Source organism: Schistosoma mansoni, chromosome 1 (genome assembly GCF_000237925.1).
Source record: "Schistosoma mansoni strain Puerto Rico chromosome 1, complete genome".
Lineage (NCBI taxonomy): Eukaryota > Metazoa > Platyhelminthes > Trematoda > Strigeidida > Schistosomatidae > Schistosoma > Schistosoma mansoni.
In genome coordinates this window covers 53,613,264-53,634,924 of record NC_031495.1, presented here as the reverse complement: position 1 = coordinate 53,634,924, position 21,661 = coordinate 53,613,264, and the positions used below count along the sequence as shown (strand labels likewise).

At 40.0% G+C, this 21,661-nt stretch overlaps 1 protein-coding gene across 2 annotated transcripts; it reads right to left on the bottom strand.

The window, feature by feature from the left end:
- Nucleotides 1-5,982: 5,982 nt before the first annotated feature.
- Nucleotides 5,983-18,209, bottom strand: Smp_093630.1 (mitochondrial carrier protein-related; the record flags this gene model as incomplete). 2 transcript variants are annotated; one of them, XM_018794850.1, is made up of 5 exons in its annotated part: nt 5,983-6,519; nt 9,111-9,251; nt 11,538-11,755; nt 17,604-17,968; nt 18,004-18,209. In XM_018794850.1, 4 exons carry the CDS (start codon nt 18,127-18,129, stop codon nt 9,247-9,249), a joined length of 714 nt encoding a protein of 237 aa, XP_018649220.1. In that variant the 3' UTR covers nt 5,983-6,519; nt 9,111-9,246. The 2 variants fall into 2 exon arrangements, with proteins under 2 accessions (XP_018649220.1, XP_018649221.1); XM_018794849.1 differs by having other exon boundaries at nt 9,111-9,208; nt 18,004-18,129.
- Between the last annotated feature and the right edge of the window lie 3,452 nt (nt 18,210-21,661).

The window sequence follows — 21,661 nt, the reverse complement described above, 5'->3', positions numbered from 1 at the left end:
GCTGAATTTGTAGAATAGTTTTAAGGTCGTTCAAAAGTATAGACATTTTCTTTTGGAGCAATCAAAATAGGAGGTCTTGTCTCGGTCTTGATTAAGGCATGATAGGCTAACTGGTTTGGCCTTGAGGCTAGCGACGGGCGAGTCCGAACTGAGACTTACGACCTTGGGCAGAAAAACGTGAACTATTCGGTCACAGGCGAGAGAGTGAGAAGACGAGTTGACCGGAACACCATTCGACTTATTCCCGATTCTGATTTAGATGAGTGTAGAAAGATACATGAATATATAGATGACTAATATGAGTACAACGTGCAAACAATTAAAAAATACTAGGCAATAAGATAGAAAAATAGAACAACAAACGCTTTGGCAGTGCATCATACATCAAACGGAAGCTTATGGCATATAGCATAAACTAGGGCCAGAACTAAATGTTAGTATTATACAAACTTGGAACTATGTGAAATACCGTTCCCGAAAATAGCTTCCGTTGTTTGACATGACTACGATGTTCACGAAAAAAAATATTTTTCATGTTACCGATTCATATATCTCCATGATTTTGTTGACGGCGGATATGTTTTCAGCAAGATCAATCATACGTAATGATCCGTAAACGGTTGTTATAATACCTAAAGAACAGAGTCAACCGAGACAAATTTTTTAAAATATAAATCACTGGCGATTCAATGACATGAATATGAACATGCTACATTCGTTTATCAGAAAATCAGTACTGATCGACTTAGTCGATACTAGAAATAAGTGCGTCTTTACTTCTGATGCTTGCGTTCAAACCGATGGGCTTTTAGACTCACAATTACGTATATAACTGAATGTGATAGAAATGAAAAGGTAAAGGTACTCAGAAGTGCATAAACCCTATGATGGCTCTTTACTCGAACACTACCAGTCGAGTCAAAGGTTATAACGAGCGGATTTCGCATCGTCAATTGGTGTCCGACAAGGCTATCCACTATCCTCATTTTTGTTTAACTTCATTATAGACCTATTGCTGGAAGTAACATTCGTAGACTGAATTTTCAGGAATTGATCTCCTACCAGGAGGTCCACTAATCGACTTAGAATACGCAGGTGACATAGTCCTGTTTGGTGAAGACTCTGATAAAATGCAGAGTCTTGTTAGAACTGAGTAATAATGCCAGGATGTTTTGGATGCGTTTCTCCCCATCTAAATGCAAGTTGTTGCTTCAGAACTGGCCTACGTCAACACCTGAAGTAAGAATAGAGAGTGAAGTAGTCGAACACTTATCTTGGAAGTTTGATCAGCCCTAATGGGTTGGTGTCTGACGAAATCTCTGCACAGATTCAGAAAGCTCGTTTGGCTTTTGCCGGCTTACGTGTCCTATGGCGAAGGTGAGATATCCGTCTATCAATTAAGGGGCGAGTATACTGTGCGGCAGTTCATTCTGTTCTACTTTACGACTGCCGAATGTGGCCATTAAGAGTAGAAGATACTCGTAAGTTAGTAGTATTTGGTCACAGATGTTTTGGAAATATTGCTCGCATCTGTTGAGATCATCGGGTACGTAATAGTGAGGTTAGACGCGGGAGTGATGGTAAATCAGTTGATAAGGTTGCGAATCCTCACTGATTACCACGACGCGCAATGCTGACTAGTATTGGAGACGGATGGAAGAAAGTTAGGGGTGGCCAAACCGAAACGTGGTATCAGTCCTTGAAGTCACTAACTTCTAGTCTGAGCCATGTTGGTAGATCCAGACTACTTGGTTAGGGTCCGCGTAACTATCGTAACCAATGGTTTGAGACTCTGGATGACATGGCTAAGAATCGATCACAATGACGTAGGTGTATACACTCTTTGTCTTCCCATGAGATTACAATTGCATTATACCTTTCCTTCTACGAACTAATTATTTCTTCCTGTATTATATCCTTATACACAATCTTTCTTTTATATATTACCACCACTAAATTAACTACTTCCATGAATCCGGTGTTCATTTTGTTGAGCTAACGAGCTATGGCAACTTGGACTGATGCATATAAGTGCCTGGTCCTACGTTGTAGCTGAATGAAAGGTTTTCTAGACATTGCTGTGTTACGAATCAGCAGCCTTTACCAGTTTAAACCCTAAGTGCTAGTAGAATCGTAAAATGGGAAGGGAAAATTCTTGAGCCAAAATATTTTTGGGATTCAGACTTTTAAGTCCTTGTTGTCTGATTGCAAATTAGATTTAGTATTTGCTTCAATATTTTTCTTATGTGTTATCGCCATAACTTTACTTCTTGACCATGGGATCTTCTACTACCGTAGTAGTACACATGACATATGTGATATCGATAGTGAAACTGGACATCATATCCATCTGTTTAGTTTTTTATTGGTGAGTTCTTAGATAAGATGTTGAATAAATAGCAGTGTTCTGTGCTCAATCAAAATGATGAACTAATAAGGTTGCAGTAATCTTCTGAACTGTTTGATTGTCAAATGAATGAGTATGAACTTTCGACCTGTAATGCGTATGTATGAGATCTATTCTCTTTAGGAATAAAGTCAAAGAATTATTTTTCCAGGTTGGTAAATACTTCAAACAGTTAAAAATGTTAAATAAAGTATGAAGGTGGCTAATATGCTTTTCCAATGAAGAACTGGATTCCAAGACATATTAAATATACAATAAAGCAAAATAAGTCCTTTAGTGACTTCGTTCATTAATCTGTTACTCAGTTTCGTTATTTGGATGAGACTTTTATAACTGATTGATCATTGAATAGTGGTCAATGTTATATTTGTCTAGTTCTTTAATGCCTAGCTGATGAGTGCTAATACCTAGGTCCAGGGTTTCTTGTTGACTGCTTTCAGCCATCTACCGAAAATTCTTAAACATTTTGTAAAAGAGAAAGAAAACAGGAAAGTAATAAGCAGTAGCGACTCCATAACTACGTAAAGGTGTTTGCCGATAGTCATCATTATTTAACCCATTATCATGATTACTTCAAAACTACATTTTACCAATAGCTCACTTTTGACAAGAATTTCCTTCAGTAATGTGATTTATACGCGGAGTAAGTGAGCTATTTGGGATTCATAGTCAAAAAACGTGATCAAGAAAACGTCGAGGCAATTAAGACCATGCCTCCATTGACAGATGCGTCAACCTCACGTTCCTTCTTGGGAATGGTTAGCTTTTATGTTTTTCTTCCAGACCTTCATCGTCTGCGTGCCGCGGTGAACTGTTTACCAACAAAGAATGACAAATAGATCTCGTCAACAGAATTTCAAGAAGCATTCCTAAAACTAAAATAGCTCCTATAGCCAAACCATTTACCTACGCACTATGATCCAGTCCCTCCTACTGTTGCTGCAGCAGATAGGTTAAATTATGGAATTGGAGGAATGACTCCTCATGTCTACCCAGATGGATTTGAGAAAGCCATTACCTACACTGCGCGATCACTAAAACAACAGGAAGGAACTATAGTCAAATAGCAACAGAAGCCTTCTCCATTATCTTCGTTGTGAAAAATTTCCGCAAGATGCTATTTAGCAGACAATCTATGTTATTAACAGACTACAAACTGCTACTGGCAGTTTCACAATCTAAAAAGGTTATCCCTGTTTATGTAGCAAACCATCTACAACGATGAACAACCACACTGCTGGGCTACGATTTCAAGATAAATTATCGACCAACAACTGATTTCGGACAGGCAGATGCCCTCTCAAGTTTAACTAGCTACTACACGAAACAAGGTGTTTGTAGTTACAGTAGAAACTAAGGCCACACACACAGTGTTGACAGACGCAAATTCAAGACTGCCAGTTACATTTGAAGCCGTTAAAGAAACTAGCAAAAAGGACGATACGTTGAAGATCGTTTGCCGTTATATACTCAGCAAGTGGCCTTCACCTCGACTCCATGAAGAGCTTTTATAATACGTTTTCCTGAGACATCTTGACAATTGTAAATTCGTACATCACGTTTGGCCACCGGATCGTTATCCCCAGAATTCTCCGCCTTCAAGTCCTAAAACAATTACATAGTGGGTACCCAGAAATAAGTAAAATGAAGTCGCTGGCTTGGAGCTACGCATATTGGTTATTGGTGTACCGTGACATAGATCAAGTCTCGTAGTTGTTGGTCCTACGTAGAAGTCGCAAAGAATCCGACTAAAGCAGAAACCCAACCATGACCAAAACAGGAAGGGCCTTGGCAAATAATGCATGCTGATTCCGCTAGACCAATACAAGCTAGAAACTACTTGGTTGTTGTGGGTATTTTAACGAAGTGGCTGTCGAGGTGATCCTGAAAATTTCTCGCAATAGACATGACAAGCTCAGGAAACATTAAGAAGCACTTTATTCAATCAGCGTTTCATTTGAAGTTTTGCTAGAAATATCGCGAAAATGAAGTTAAATGTAGAGGTTCTGATTGGCTGATATCTACACTGCTACTATGTTTAGTAGCAATCCAGAATTTGCAGGAAAACCCAAGGACTTCTAAAATACTATAAAAACCCTATATTTTCTGTACATAAATGAACCTTTGGAGTAAAGTGCTTTTCGTATATTTTGCGCCTTTTCTCTCGTGTTCAAGTCGGTGTGTAATTCTAGCTTGGGGGTTACGAAACTAGCTTCGGATCCGAGTACAGTGTTCAATCAGCAAGACTTATGAGTGGCCGGAATAATACATGCTGAACATGACGTCAGAGGATACATTAAGAAAATTGCCAAGACTGTTTTCGTGTTCCAGAGGTCTTAGTAAATGACAATCGCTCTCAGTTCATGTCGTTCACTTTTAAACGGTTCTGTAGTGAAAATGGCATTACGCACCTATGATCTCCTCCTTACCACACTATTGAATGACCAAGAAAAAAAGACTCGAGGAAACGTTGAAAATAGATTTAATTATAGGAGGACGTGTTACAGCACACGTGATCAGTAACGTCTCAATGTCCTACAGAGTAACAACCCATCCGGCAATGACAGAGGAAAAGTCCCCAGCTGAGTATATGTCTGGGGTGAAAGTTCAGACAGTCTTCAACAGTTTGTTGCCACCAAGGAAGACAAACCTACTGACATGTAGCGGAAAAAGCTTCAAGAGAAGAAAATATGTGACAGCTATATGACACAACGAAGAAACTGGCAGGGAAATATAGTAAACCAGAGGTACCGGTCGAGAACAAAAAAGGCAAGTCACTCACTGAGATTCAACAACAGTGGAAGTCGTGGGTGGGACACTTTGGAGAACTCTTGGACAGACCAGCCTCACTGAACCCACCAGATATCGATGCAGCATACACAAATATCTTTCTATAGATGTCACTCAATAATCAACGATCGGAGAAATTAGGATGGCTGGTCATCAGACAAATCAAGAGTGTGGTCTACTTATATCCACATAAGTAGTATATGGTGATGGTCAGACATAGAATGTATTTTGGCAGAAGATCGATAAGGAAAGAACAGGAATGAAACGCAATAGGTACAAAATTGCATGAGCAATGAATTCAGAGAAGACGGACTGATATTTACCGAAGGAACAGTTAAGATTGAGACAATTGGTTGTTATTTTGCAAATTAACTGTTGACTGTATGGTTATCAGAATTTGATTTGTGCTTAAATACATTTGATCGTCCTCATTCGTGTTCTTGTTCACTACAGTAGGACCTGATAACAAAGCAGCTGAGATTTGGACACTGATATCGAAAGCATGATTACATCACAGGACGGGGTTGGTTGGATATCTGGTAGACAGTCTATGACTCTGAGAAGCTGCATCAATAAGTAAAGGCAGCAACTTCGAAAATTTTTGCATACAATGATCACTAATAAGCAAACATCTCCAACGTCACCTCTTATTTTTACTACTAAGATAAGGAATTTTGTCTGATCATTGGACAACTGAAATGTTCGAGCTAGCAGAGAAAAAGTATACATCTACATAAAAGTCCATGCTAATACTGAAAAAGGGAGAAAAAAGGCAAACATAAATTAAGTGTAGAGTAAGATAGATGATATGACGACAAGTCAATAGAGTAGCTGATAGAAAATATAACACTTTATAATGACAGTTATGTATTAAAGATATAAGAGAATGTGTAGAAGACAATTTGGAAACATTTGGTTTTGAAGAAAGAAAAAATCGAGGATAAATTCAACAAAAAAAATTCAACCCTAATAGGACTAAGTAACAGTTCTCTCTGGCAAAAAAAACAAAAAACTGAAGACCAATAGAAATATACAACGCTGAGAAGTTTATTGACGAAATTTGGATTGAGTTACAGCGATAAATCTCATGGTACATAAAGGCTAGGATATTATGAGTGCTTTTGATAAAGTAGAAATCTGCAAATTTGTTCGTACACAGTAAATCGACATGAGATAGAAACAAAAGATTTCAGTAAGGTAGGTCTTAATCCTTTGAAAAAAGCTGCAGCTCCTTCCATTTGCCATATTTCAAGTAAACACCTATACAGACCATCGTTTCTGATGGGAATTCGACCAAACTGAGCACGCGCTTCTTCAAAACCCTAGGGGTAATGAAAATAACAGTATATTAAATGAACAAATGGTGGTGCATACGCAAAAAAGTAGTGTGAAAGCCATATGAAAAAATTATCTATCAATCAACTTACTTGTGCCCATTACTCAACAAGAAGGACGATAAGCCACCCACCACCACTCTCCATCCAACCTTGTACTGTCATAGGCAATCCTTTCCAGTTGGTATTCTTCCTCTTCATGTCTGCTTCCTATTCCCGACGTAGTGTGTTCCTCGGCCTTCCTTTTTCCCGTCTCCCTTCAGGATTCCAAGTTAGGGATTACCTCGTGATACAGTTTAATGATTTCCATAATGTATATCCGATCCACTTCCAGCGTCCTTTCCTAATTTCCTCTTCAGCTCGAACCTGGTTTGTTCCCTCCCACAGTAGGCTGTTGTTGATGGTTTCCGGCAAACGGACATTCAGTATCTACGCAGACAATTGTTTATAAATACTTGTACCTACCTTTCTGATAATGGTTGTAGTAGTTCTCCACGCTTCAGCTCCATACAGTGGAACTGTCTTCACGTTCGTATTGAAGATTCTCACTTTAAAGTTAGTTGACAGTTGTTTTGAGTTCCATATGTTCTTCAATTGTAGAAATGCTGCCCTTTATTTGCCAATCCTCACCTTTACATCTACATCGGATCCTCCTTGTTCATCGATGATGCTTCCCAGGTAGGTGAGTTTCCCCACATGTTCCAGAGTCTCCATCGAGTGTGATTGGGTTGGTGTTCTTCGTGTTGTATTTGAGGATCTTGCTTTTTCCTTTGTGTATGTCGAGGCCTATTGATGCAGAGGCTGCTACTACATTTGCTGTCTTTATCTGTATTTGTTAGTGTGTATGGGATAGAGGGGTTAGGTCATCTGTGAAGTCCGAATCGCATAGTTTCATCCAAGCTGTGCATTATATTCCGCGCTTCTCCTGAGATGTGGGTCATCTTTTCAGTCACTTCTATGTCTGAGTTCAATGCTTCAGCTGGTATGTTATCAGGTCCTACTGCTTTCCGACTCTTGATTTGTCTGATGACCAGCCATCCTAATTTCTCCGATCGTTGATTATTGAGTGACATCTATAGAAAGATATTTGTGTATGCTGCATCGATATCTGGTGGGTTCAGTGAGGCTGGTCTGTCCAAGAGTTCTCCAAAGTGTCCCACCCACGACTTCCACTGTTGTTGAATCTCAGTGAGTGACTTGCCTTTTTTGTTCTCGACCGGTACCTCTGGTTTACTATATTTCCCTGCCAGTTTCTTCGTTGTGTCATATAGCTGTCACATATTTTCTTCTCTTGAAGTTTTTTCCGCTATCGTTGCTAGCTCTTCCACGTATTTCTGCTTGTCAGCTCTAATGCTCTTCACTTGCTTGTTTGCTTCTGTGTATTCAGCTTATGCCTTGACTTTCTGCGCTCTTGTTTGGTTGCTGTCAATTGCTGTTTTCTTGTTCTTCCTTTCCTGAATCCTGTCCAGAGTTTCCTTGGAAATCCATGCCTTACGATGATGCTTCTTGCTGCCCAAAACCTCCTGACACGTTGAAGTTAATGCTTCTTTGATCCCATTCCTGTTGTCCTCTATAGTATTTTCTCCTTCTTTAAGTAGATCTTTTAAGGCTTGGAAGCAACACTACAAAAGTTTGATACAACCTTCCTTCGAGATATTAACAAACTCAACGAATTTAGGGTAGCTCTTAGCCATATGTCTGGGTGAGAAAAATAATCATTGGTTACTTGCGTAATCAGACTATTAGATAACCTGACAGGTACTGGATGAGTTATATATTTTCCAATATATTATTGGTTTTGTTGTTGGTTTTTAGAGTTGGAATTTACTTATGTTCTAGTTCAGCTAGTCACATGTTTTTGTCCTGTAAAATAGACACTAGAAGGGTATCTAGTGTAGATATTCGTTCAAGGTAAATTAACGCTCCATTAGTGTAAGCAGAGAAACCAGGCGTCCTAACAGAGTTCGGAAATTATTCTAGCCTAGAAGAGGTTGGAGTATAAAGTGCTTACAGAGGTGTGTAAATTGCTAAACCATTGACCTCTAAACAGATATACTTTCTGATGGCATGAAGTCGACATTCAATGCAGTAGAATAAAACATGATAATGAAAATATTGTACGCCAAAAAACTAAATAGATGAAATTACTAAACCTTCGCACTTAAGGAACAGCATGATAAATTATCAAAAAGCTATCACGAATAACCCGACCAATCTTTACTTATAATGATCAGGGCAACGTATATACTATGACTTTTCGGGACGAAAATAATTGCCTCATGAAGCATATTTGATATAATCCGATGCACATTAAGCCTGAATGTAAGCTTCGTAATACCGTTATTCTTTACATGAGTGTGTGGCTTTCGGACTAATACATCAAATTATAACTTTCCAAATTAGCTGTGTCTATTTTTGCACTATAAGTAACCTAGATACATTTGATGGATGAAATCATATGCATACAGCTTTACTTTACGCATTGCGATTAGACCGATTCAACAACATTTAGAATGATTTTTAATAAGCCAATAATATTCGGAAATATCGGTACCAAAATATTAGATATAAAAGCTTACCCGAACTTGCATACGTTTTTTCACCATATCTAGTGGATATATTACACATTTGGATCCAATCCCTGCAAGTCCTCCAGAGATCAAACTTTGAACAGGACCTTAGAGTTGGAAGACATAAGGTTTGTAAAACATTTAACTAAGCTGATGACAGAAGAACAAGAATGAGATCGTTATAAAGACATAGTGAAGTGACAAATTATATGAAAGTAAAGTTTGTCAACAAAGATCATAGTGTTAAACAATGCATTCTACTCCATACTACTAAAATGTATGTCTAAAACTAAACATTACGTGAGTTTTACAGGATTTAAAGTAATGACTTCATAAATGGTGATGTTACATGACAAACTCATGCTAATAATAGGCGCAAACAAAATCACAGTATTTTAAGAAACAGAAAACCTTTATAAAAAGTTGAAAAAGCTTCAGAGTAAGCTAATAGAAGTACACAAACCAAATATTCTCCTGTAAAATAGGAATTTCAGTATTGACCTTGAGTTTTTCGTGTGAAACTGTAAACACTCACATAGGGCCATGGATACAATTACGTTGATTACAAAGATAGTAGTAAAAAAAGGATAATTATCATTGTCATAAAGCTGTCTGCCTCAAAGTGAATGCTCAACTGAAGTCATAAGATTTAGTATGATACACTTAAGAATCAGATTAGATAAAAAAGAAATGAAAGAAATCCTTATATCTGGGATAATTACACAGTTGGTAATCTAAATATCAATATCCTACCTACAATCAAAAAATTTAATTATGTAATGATGCAGTTGGATACATTTTTGTCTTTCTTTGGATCTGGAGTTCCAATATTATCTCGTATACAATCCGTTTGCTAAAACTGAAGGTGGAACGGGAAAGTCGAATGCCTTAACCACTAAGTCACCGAATATGTAGACGTGCTAAAGTTATTCATATTAACCTCTAATTATGACATTAGTCAGTAGTAGAAAAGCGATAGGAGTACTTCTTTTTAACTAATCTGAGTTAAAAGAAGCCTAGAACGAAGGGAATTTTCAACCTAACCAATCAAAATATAAGCGAGTTATAAAACTTCTCGATCAACTTGAAGTTAAAATGTGCACATATGCTAATTACAGGCTACTAAAAACAGCACCATCTGATTGCTAAATTGTCAGCCTAGGAATACGGGATGTTAAATACGATGAAATTCTGATTGTAAAGCTTTATTGTACATAGGAACAAATACAGAGTATCTAACATATACGTCATAGTCTATTTTTAAATTTCTAGTCCTTAACAGGAGAGATTTGGTTAAAATGAAAGATTATTTATTAAGCACATAAATATTAGTACAAGGAGGCACCAAATAGATATGCGCCACATAAATTATTCAACTCGTGTGAGGGCTGGGATACTGTCCGGGTGCCCAGACTGAAGCAGTTGGTTTTCTTAGGAGGCTACACCCGAAGCCTGATCCACAAGGCAGTGGAGCGTCGTGGGGAGATGCAGTCCCATGGTAGCCAGTGACCAACGATTGGTTCATACACCATTTGTTCCTTCAGGATACTGGAGCTCATGTGCACCATTGGTTTGGAATCAGGGTTTTCCAACTCCCCTAGATGGACTCTCCATGTCCACCAACCCGGTTTAAGCGCCGGAAATTCGATTTTTATCCTCCCAATTTCGTAAGCAACACCCCCTCCGCGAGAAGGCAGTGAGTAGGACTTCTCTGGCAGCGGTTGTATGCACGTGGCCATGTGAGAGCATTTCGAGAGGGAGAGCTAACTTTTCCCACTCTCGGCCGTACCAGGGCATTTGGGATGGTATTCCACAGAAGACGCAGTGATTACGTTCGTGCGATAAAGCAGAAGAAATGTGAGGGCGAAGAGAAGAGTGTAAGGAGTTAGAATGAATGAATAAAATTAAGAACGTGTACTGATTTGGCCTATAAATGGTAGCAGTACGACAGTTCCATTTGATCAGTGAATTCCTTTATATTTTCAGTTTGGTGTTGTTTCGCACTTTTCATCCCCCTATCCAATTTGTTCCTTATGAACAATATTTCTCACGTTTGAACCATTTGAATCTTTCTCACATTTAGTTTTTCTTACAGTGGTTGATTTCATTTCGACTCATCTGCCCATCATGTTGCTACTTTCCTTTCTCCTTGCGTTAACGTGAGTTGTGACGACCTGGACTGACACACATTTGTATAATGCTCTATGTGGATAACTGATTGATAGTGTTGATATATTTAATAAATTCTATTTCACATAAGTCTGGTTGTAGGAAGAAAATTGAGATTAAAGTAACTTATTCGGCATGTTTTTTTTCAGTGTGAGGGCTAATGATAATACCCGAATAAAAGAAGTGAAATATATTTTGAAATATGAACACTTGGGCTAAATCAATGAAGGAAAGAAATAATATATTTTAATAGTTAACGAAACATACCAACTGGACGGTTACCACTATGGAATTGTGATGACTTATCAATAAGATTGGGATGTAAATAATACTTTCCTTGATTAATCATTTGGTTTAGTGAATGATAAATGGTAAATTGAATTCCTGTCTGTGGTGCTATAAGAAGAAGAGATGGTACAAGCCCACGGAAAAACCCTTGAGCACCTTCACGAGTTATGATGGAAACAGCTGCATGTGACATGCTTCTGAAAGGTAAGAAAACAATAATTAATTAATTAGTCATCGGGATTTCAGTGTATTCTGCAGTAGGCGCAGAATTTCCGTTTAGCATTTGAAGGAATGTCAGTCAGTCACAACGTAGAACTTCGTACGTACGTACATCAGTTCGAGTTGCCATACCATATTAGCACAGAGATGCAGTTGTCGATTCAAATCTCACAGTGGTAGACTTAGTAAGAGTATAAACATTATGTGAAAGATTAGGGTTTGAAGATGTTATTGAAGGAGTATAATACGGTGAAATAAATTTGGAAAGAGGAAAAGGATAAGGACATGAGGAATTCAGAAGACTATAATTTGGCACAACACAAAGAGTGGATGCACCTTCGCAATTCCAAACGATTTTGAGCCATGTCATTCAAGGTCTCTAACCATCGGTTGCTATCATCTCGCGAATCCCAACCAGGTAGTCTACACCTACCAACATGGCTCAGTCCACTTGTCAGCGACTTCATGGATTTATGCCACGTGTTGGTCTGGCCGCTCCTAGCTTTATTCCAACCTACTCCTACACCATGAAACAATGCATGTCGGGGCAGTCGGTGATTGGGCATACGTAACACGTGTCCCAGCCATCTCAAATGATGAAGTTTCAGTACTTCATCAATCGATTTGCCATCCTTACCTAGCACCCGTTTCCTAACAGCTACATTACTTACCCGGTGGTCCCAGGATATACGAGCAATGCTTCGAAGACACCTATAATCGAACACTAGTAGCCTACGAATATCCTCTACTCTTACCGGCCATGTTTCACTGCCATAAAGTAGGACGGAACGAACTGTTGCACAGTAAACTCGTCCTTTTGTTGCTAGACGGATATCTCGCCTACGCCATAAATGACAAAAGTTGGCGAAAGCTAGACGAACCTTCTGTATCCGTGCTGAGACGTCACACACCAGACCACAAGGGCTGATGAGACTCCCAAGATAAGTGAAGCAGTCAACACGCTCAACTACTTCACTCCCTATCATTAGTTTAGGTGTCGATGCAACCCAATCCTGAAGTAACATTTTGCACTTCGAGGGAGAGAATCGCATCCCGAGCATGCCTGCATTGTTGCTTATAGTGGTCAGAAGACTGCATTTTGTCAGCGTCTTCACCAAATAGAACTATGTCGTCGGCGTATTCTAAGTCAACAAGCGAGCCTCCCGGTAAAAGTTCAACTCCAGGAGATTGAGATGATGAAAGTGATATCTCTAAAAGCATGTCAACGACAAAGTTAAACAAAAATGGGGAGAGTGGACAGCCCTGACGAACACCACTTGAGGTAACCAATTCTGATGACAGTTCGACATAGGCTCTAACTCGACCAGTTGTGTTCGAGTAGAGAGCCTTTATGAGGTTAATGTACTTCTTTGGTACTCCTTACACTGACAAACACGGCCATAGAACCTCACGATAAAGTGTCAAATGCTGCCTTAAGGTCAAGAAATACTACTATTGTGGGACGTCTGAATGTATGTCTGTTCTAGGACCTGACGTAGAGTGAATATCTGGTCTATGCAACCACGTCCAGGTCGAAAACCAGCCTGGTTTTTCCTAGTCTGCTCTTCACGAGCTTTGGTTAGGCGTCCAAGTATTATTGAAGCTAATATTTTAGACACTATATTAGTCAAACTGATCCCTCTGTGATTTTCACAGGAGGACTTTTGTCCTTTCTTATAGACTGACACAATCAGTGATTGGGACCAGTCAGATGGAATTACGTCCAGTTCCCAGATTCTACTTAAGACCTCAGTCAATCTCGTTGCTAGTACTGGACCACCATCCTTAAAAATCTCAGGGGTAAGCCTGTCAGGGCCTGCCGCTCTCCCTTGCTTCTATTTCCTATAGCTTTTTCAACCTCGTAAAAAATTGGAGGATTTACATTAATTTGCCATTCAGGACGACTGGGGATCGTGGGTAACTGAAGTGTGACTGAAGGCCAGTTGAACTGATCCCTAAAGTGTTCTGCCCATCGATCCAATCTCCTGGATTGAGAATGAATGATATACCCATCTTTATTTGAGATAGTTTCACTGATACTTGGGTGGGCACAACTTACATGTCTGCCTAACTGTTTTCCCAGTTGTTCCTAAAATATATTCTGAGCTTGCTTATCATTAAGTAGAACCCTTAGAGGCTTCCCTGCAGTGTCTTTCCTACGTCCAGTAAGACGCAGACAGATACGTGCTCGCATTAGAGCATGATCTGAGTCTAAACATGTGCTCCAGAATGAGTGACAGTCTTTTATCGAGCCCCTCCATCGGTGGCTGATAGCGATGTGATCTAATTGGGTCTAACGTTGGGACGAATTCGGGGGTCGCCATGTCAAAAGATGTTTTTCCTTATGCTTAAAGTTAGTATTTGCAAGAAGCAGGCGGTTATCCGAGCGTAGCTACAACAGACGGTCTCCATGATCTGTTCTTTCAGCTACGACACCATGAGATCCACCCAGGTGTTTTTCCCTTTCACTTAGTTTACCTACTTGAGCATTAAAGTCACCGGCCACTATTACTACATCAGAACGCCTAGCTTTTCGGAGAAGGTCAGAAAGTTTCCTGTAAAACTCATCTTTTATATCATCTGAGCCGCAGTCAGTGGGAGAGTAGGCAGAGATGACGAAGAGGCAACGACGAGTTTCCCTATCTTTCCGAGTCCTTACTGATCCGTTTAGTCGGACAGCGCATAGACGACTGTCTACTGGGATCCAGTCTAAAAGAGCTAGTTCAGCCCTAGGACTTAATGCTATACCTACTCCAGCGAGGCCACGGGAAGCAGCATCGGGGCTTCCAGATACACGAAGTGTGTATCGAGATGGTTCTTTATTTTGATTAGGTGAGGTCAAATAAATGACTCTACTCGGATCTTGTATGCGCGTTTCGGAGACGCAGCACACATCGAAGATTCTAAAGCCCCAGCTAAGGAAGCCTGTTGTCCTATTTGGCACAATGTTCGGACATTAAAAGTTCCTACATGTAGTTAAGAGCGTGGTTTCAAGAGACCAGAAATAACGTTCTGTGTACTTGAATCGTTTGCCCTAGCGGTGCGAGGTGATGAAAGGACGTGGGAAGGGTTAGTCGTGGAGATAAGAGAGTTATCAGGTGTAGGAGGGATTTGAAAGTGACCAACTTGGTCTCGTGTGCTGTTACGGGTATGAGGGCTAATATAATTTCCCGGCTGCCCACACCGTGGAAGGGTATTTCTTGAGGGACCTGAAAAAGAAGTAGGATTAGTGTTGGTCTTAACGACCTGGGAGCGTGACCGCAGTGCCCAAGGGACAACTGCTTGAGGCCGGTCACGCACGGCCTTCTCGTGGGGGATTCTTGACGTGTTAGCTCCGTTCTTCAAAGGACCTTACCGCCGGAGACGGAAATCCGTGGGATAAGGAGAGGTGTGCATTTTTAGGGTCGACCTTTTCTAACCCCACCCCTCCTTGTGGGAAGGCAGCATCTCTGTTATGCTGGTTGCCTGAAGGAAACACCTTACTGCCTCCACACCTCTGTACAGTCGGCAGTACGACTTCGCCTTTGGACCTTGGGATTGCTGCTTTTAGTCTTACCGCTCTTCAACCGACCTGTCTGGCATGGTAGGACCTTGAGGAACGTCAAGGTAGCAGCAACGGTTAGAACGTACTCCAAAATCGTTCAGTGATCTCTGAAAAATTCGATTATCCATCGAACTATCGGTCAAGTAATGATAAAAGACAGCATTAGTTATGTTGAAACAAAACTCTTACTGCGAGCACTCATTTATATGACCTATCTATATACAGCCAATCAGTACATTATCACTGGGATTATAAAACAGATTCTCAGATAACCAGTACAGGTTACCGATAGAGGGTCTAAATTTTGGCAAGAAATGATCAAAAATACAGAGACTTTTTATCAGGAAGTCGAACAATACAAGTCCTTCTTAAATGATTTGACAAACCTATACGAAACTGAATGTTTTGTTTATGACATACAAATGGTTTAACCTTTTATTTGTTTAAAGATGAAACGCTTATTGAGAACGTTTCTCATAAAATTTTGAAGTTCTAATATAGCAAGTATCTTAAAGCTACAAACTTTGGCAAACAAGAAGTTTTTTTAATATTTTACGTGAAAGTGTGTCAATGACAAATAGAATTATGTGACTAGTTATATATGGGTTAGTAATAAGGGTGTATTAAGGATAGCTGAGATACAAGCTAAAGACAAAAATCTATTTAGAGGAATCACGTGCGCAAAATTGTACCTACATGACATGACACCTTAGGAAACCGTCAATAAATACCATAGATTAACGACAAATATGGCATATCATTCAATGAAAGTTGTTGAGTGACGTTGAGAACTTTGACGTCAAACATTCAAACGTAAGTTAAGTGAATCGGATGTGTTGAACGAAGGGTAGTAACCACCGAAAAAAATAAAGTATGCTCTTCAGTAGACAACTGTTTAGACTTATCAAGGCGAAGGGTATTAAAAATGAGGCAGTTAGTGAAACTCTCTGGGGAAAAGACGGGACTATTATTTACTCTCAATCCAGGAGATCAGATCAATGAGCGATACACTTTAGGGAACAGTTCAACTGACCTTCAACCACACTTCAGTTACCAATTATCTCCAAGCAACCTGAATGGAGAATTAATGAAAAGTTTATGAGCAATCTAAAGCGAGGGAGAGTAGCAGGATTAGATGGACTAACCTGTGATTTTTAAAAATGGTGGTTCAGTGTCAAAAGTCAGATCAAAAGAGATCTTAGTTAGAATCTGGGAACTGGACGTAATCCTATCTGAATGACCTCGATCGCTGATCGTCCCAGTCTATAAGAAAGGACTAAAATCCTCTAATGATAATCACAGGAAACGGATTCAGAAGACTTGATTGTTTTGCATCAGCCTACATCACAAGTGGCGCAGGTGAGGCATCTATCTTCCAACCACAGGGCAAGTTTACTGTGCAGCAGTTCGCTTTGTTCTACTTTATGGGTGTGAATCTTATTTATTTGAACACATAAATATTGGTACAAAGGGGCACCAGATACATATGCGCCACACAAAAACAATGAGGATGTGGAGAGATAAAGAATGTAAGGTGCGTAGAAGAGGAACAATAACGAACAGAAATTAGTGTGTGATAGTGAAGTAATAATAATGGGAGGGCAGTTCAGTTATCAAAAGTACAACCAGAAAGAATTCTTTCAGTTAAAGGAGTTACATCCACTTTTTATGAAGAAAGGAAAATACAGCTACAGAAGGATCGCTGTGTGTGAAACATGCAAATTAAGAATAGAGGATATTCGTAGGTTATTGGTATTCGATCTTAGGTGTTTTTGAAGCATTCCTTGCATATTTTGAGACCACGGAGTAAGAAATGTCTGGGTAAGTAATAGCGTATTCAGTAAGGGTGGTAAATCGATTGACGAAATAGTAAATTCTCATCAACTGAGGTGTTTGAGACATGTGGTACGAAAGCCCTATCTTGACAGGCGATGTTGTGTGGTGTAGTAGCAGTCTGGAAGAGAGCTTGGGACGGCCAAGCCGAAACATTGCATCCGTTCATGAAGACATTTACAAATGGACTGAGTGTAAACTACATGGTTGGGGTCTGAGTGATTATCGTAACCAATGGCTAGAAGCTTTGAATGACTGCCCAATTGCAAATGCGCATGTGCATTCATTCTATATCTTTCCCCAAGCTTTGAGATTCTAAATCCTTCATAACTCTTTTAATTTCATTAATTCACACAGTTTATAAGTCGCTGAATACAACTGTAAAAATACACACATATTACTTAACAAGCCAACAGAGAGCTAATGACAGCACCTTTGAAGAAGCTTACCCGTAAGTTTTCGGCTCACCTTGAGCAATGAAACGTGTGCGTAGGACATCTAATGGTTGAGTAACTATTGCTGCTAAAGAGCCCGCTCCGCATCCGCACAGAAAGTTACCAACAGGTTTGTAGGTAATAGGTAAGCCGAATATTTTGTTATCTGAGATGAGTAGACTGTTGACTTCACGCAGCCAAGAAAGAATCACTTCAAAAGTAAGAAACTGAACACTAGTGAACGTAACCGATTGCATTTGAGCAGGAACGTGACCTTTCCAAAAGGCAATGGCACCCTCTTCCTTGCTTATGCACCTGACGGCTTGCAAAAGACCTTGATACTTGCTCGTCCTGGAAACTTCGATTGGTTCCATTTGTAGCTACTCAAAATTGAAAAAAAGACTAAGAAGCCTACCTGAAAACGTATTTTAATTACATCCAAAGGTTGGACGACTGCCCTAGCAACAAAACCACTGACAGAGCCAGCAAGAAGGTACTCATTTTTCGATAAGCCAATTTCTCTATCCTGTACTTGCACCATCACTCAAGTTTTTATATACTTGACATTTTTAACTGAGTTTACGGTGGCAACTGCGTTAGTTGTTCAGCAACGCGTGACTCCTTGCAACCAAAAGTAGAAAAAAAGACATCAGATACTGATAAAATATGTAAGGAAAGTTATCAGTCTGTAGGCATATTATCCCTGGTATTAATCACCAAATTATATAATATGTAATTTCAATGGTTTAGGTTACTGCACTGTTTAACTACTGCGGAACTCGGAGATTAGTGACACGATAATAGCAGTAAGAGTAATGTGATGGATCGCAAGAAATTAAGCCACAGAGCCTAACCGATTGGTAAGCGATTCCTCTTTATGCTCATTGGACACTGCTAAGAGAGAATGTTGTCTGTGCAGGTGGTTAAATTAGCCTAATTTTTGGCAGTTTAGCGTTTCTGGTAGCTTTTGTCGCTCATAAAACCTCTCACGACGTCTCAAAAGTGATTAATTGATAACTAGGATGAAACCAGTAAAATACAGAGGGTACTAGGTAATGAACATCTTGATTTTTCCATCACAAAGGATCGTTCCTTATCCATATAAAGTAGTCAAAAGCATAATTGGACTGCGGGTTAAACTGACCCTTTCAAAAGATATTACAAGACCACTGTTGAAATCTGTTCAGTCAGTCAGTCAGCAACAACATTGGACCAGGCACTTATATGCATCAGTCCAAGTTGCCATAGCTCGTTAGCTCAACAAAATGAACACCGGATTCATGGAAGTAGTTAATTTAGTGGTGGTAATATATAAAAGAAAGATTGTGTATAAGGATATAATACAGGAAGAAATAATTAGTTCGTAGAAGGAAAGGTATAATGCAATTGTAATCTCATGGGAAGACAAAGAGTGTATACACCTACGTCATTGTGATCGATTCTTAGCCATGTCATCCAGAGTCTCAAACCATTGGTTACGATAGTTACGCGGACCCTAACCAAGTAGTCTGGATCTACCAACATGGCTCAGACTAGAAGTTAGTGACTTCAAGGACTGATACCACGTTTCGGTTTGGCCACCCCTAACTTTCTTCCATCCGTCTCCAATACTAGTCAGCATTGCGCGTCGTGGTAATCAGTGAGGATTCGCAACCTTATCAACTGATTTACCATCACTCCCGCGTCTAACCTCACTATTACGTACCCGATGATCTCAACAGATGCGAGCAATATTTCCAAAACATCTGTGACCAAATACTACTAACTTACGAGTATCTTCTACTCTTAATGGCCACATTCGGCAGTCGTAAAGTAGAACAGAATGAACTGCCGCACAGTATACTCGCCCCTTAATTGATAGACGGATATCTCACCTTCGCCATAGGACACGTAAGCCGGCAAAAGCCAAACGAGCTTTCTGAATCTGTGCAGAGATTTCGTCAGACACCAACCCATTAGGGCTGATCAAACTTCCAAGATAAGTGTTCGACTACTTCACTCTCTATTCTTACTTCAGGTGTTGACGTAGGCCAGTTCTGAAGCAACAACTTGCATTTAGATGGGGAGAAACGCATCCAAAACATCCTGGCATTATTACTCAGTTCTAACAAGACTCTGCATTTTATCAGAGTCTTCACCAAACAGGACTATGTCACCTGCGTATTCTAAGTCGATTAGTGGACCTCCTGGTAGGAGATCAATTCCTGAAAATTCAGTCTACGAATGTTACTTCCAGCAATAGGTCTATAATGAAGTTAAACAAAAATGAGGATAGTGGATAGCCTTTTCGGACACTACTTGAGGTTGTAAAATCAGGTGACAGTTCGCCCTAAACTCTCGCTCGACTGGTAGTGTTCGAGTAAAGAGCCTTCATAAGGTTTATGTACTTCTGAGGTACACTTTTCAATGACAAACACTGCCACAGAATCTATTAGTCTACAGTCGAATGCTGCTTTCAAGTCAAGAAAAACTATCATTGTCGGACGCCGATAAACATGTCTGTGCTCTAAAACTTGACGAATAGTGAATATGTGGTCGATGCAGACACGACCAGGTCTGAAGCCAGCCTGATTTTTTCGTGTTTGCAGTTCACGAGTCTTTGTTAGGCGTCCAATAATTATTGAGGCAAGTATTTTAGATTCTATATTAATCAAACTAATCCCTCTATGGTTATCACAGGATGATTTTGGCCCCTTCTTATATATTGGGACAATAAGTGATCGTGACCAACCGAATGGGATTACGTCCGTCTCCCAGATTTTAGCCAGAATATTAGTCAACCTAATCGCTAAAATCGGACCACTATATTTAAAGACTTCTGGAGCCAATCCATCTGGACCAGCTGCTCTTCCTCTTTTCAGATTAGCTATAGCCTTTAGAATTTCAGCTAGAGTCGAGGGAACTACTTCGATGTTCCATTCAGGTTTTCTGGGAATAGTGGGTAGTCTGGGCTGAGAGCAGATAAGGGTCCCGTCTTTTTCCGAGATCGTCTCACTTAGCCTTGACTGATTTTAATTCTAATGGGCCTTCTTAGTGTGGTTTTTCTGAGTGCAGTGAGCAGCAAGTAAATGTGTGCTTGTATTAAAGCATGATCAGAGTCTACACATGCATTCCAGAACGAGCGACAATCTTCCATCGAGCCTCTCCAATGATGAATGATGGCAATAGGGTTTACACTCGTCCGTCAACGAGAACTTGCCGTCTGGTCGCCAGGTAAACAAAGGGTATATCTCTTTGGTTCCGTTTTGGCTAGGTGAGGTCAAGTGAATGACCACAGTAGGATCCTGTACGTGTGCTTCGGAGACAGCATATATCAATGGTATGAAATTCTAGGGTTTTAGCCAAAGAGGCCTGCTGGCCGATTTGACACAGGATGTGTACGTTGAAAGCTCCAATGTGTAGTTTGGAGCGAGGTTTGATGAGACATGGGACAGTGTTTTGCGCATTAGAATCTTTGGCTATGGTGACACTCTAGGAGGGAGCCGAGAGAGGAAGTTTAGTGTTGAAAGTCGATGTAGGAGGAATAATAGACATTGAAGAGGGAGATTGATTATGAATACAGTGATCTTGGATACTGTTAAAGGTATGAGGGTTAGTTATCACTCTTCGATTGCCCACACCGTGCAAGGGTTTTTCTAGAGGTACCTGAAAAGGAAATTGAATTAAAGTTAGTCTTAATGACCTGAGAGTATGACCGCAGTGCCCAAGAGACAACTGATTGAGACCGGTCACACACGACCTTTTTGTGAGTAGTTTTTGTGTTAGCTCGGTACTTGTTGAGACCTTACTGTTGGAGACGGAAATCCATGGGATAAGTTGGTGTCTATTTTAAGAACCGACTCTCTAACCCAACCCTTTCTCGTAAGAGGACATCATCGCTGTTATGCTGGTTGTCTAAAGGCAATACCATAATGCCCTCACACTACCGTACAGTCAGCAGTACAACTACACCCTCGGACTTTGTGTTTACTGCTTTCAGTCTAACTGTCCCTCAACCGACCTATCTGGCATGGTAGAACCTTGAGGAACGATTGTTCCAATCAGTATAGCTTGACTGGTTAATTAAGTTAGTC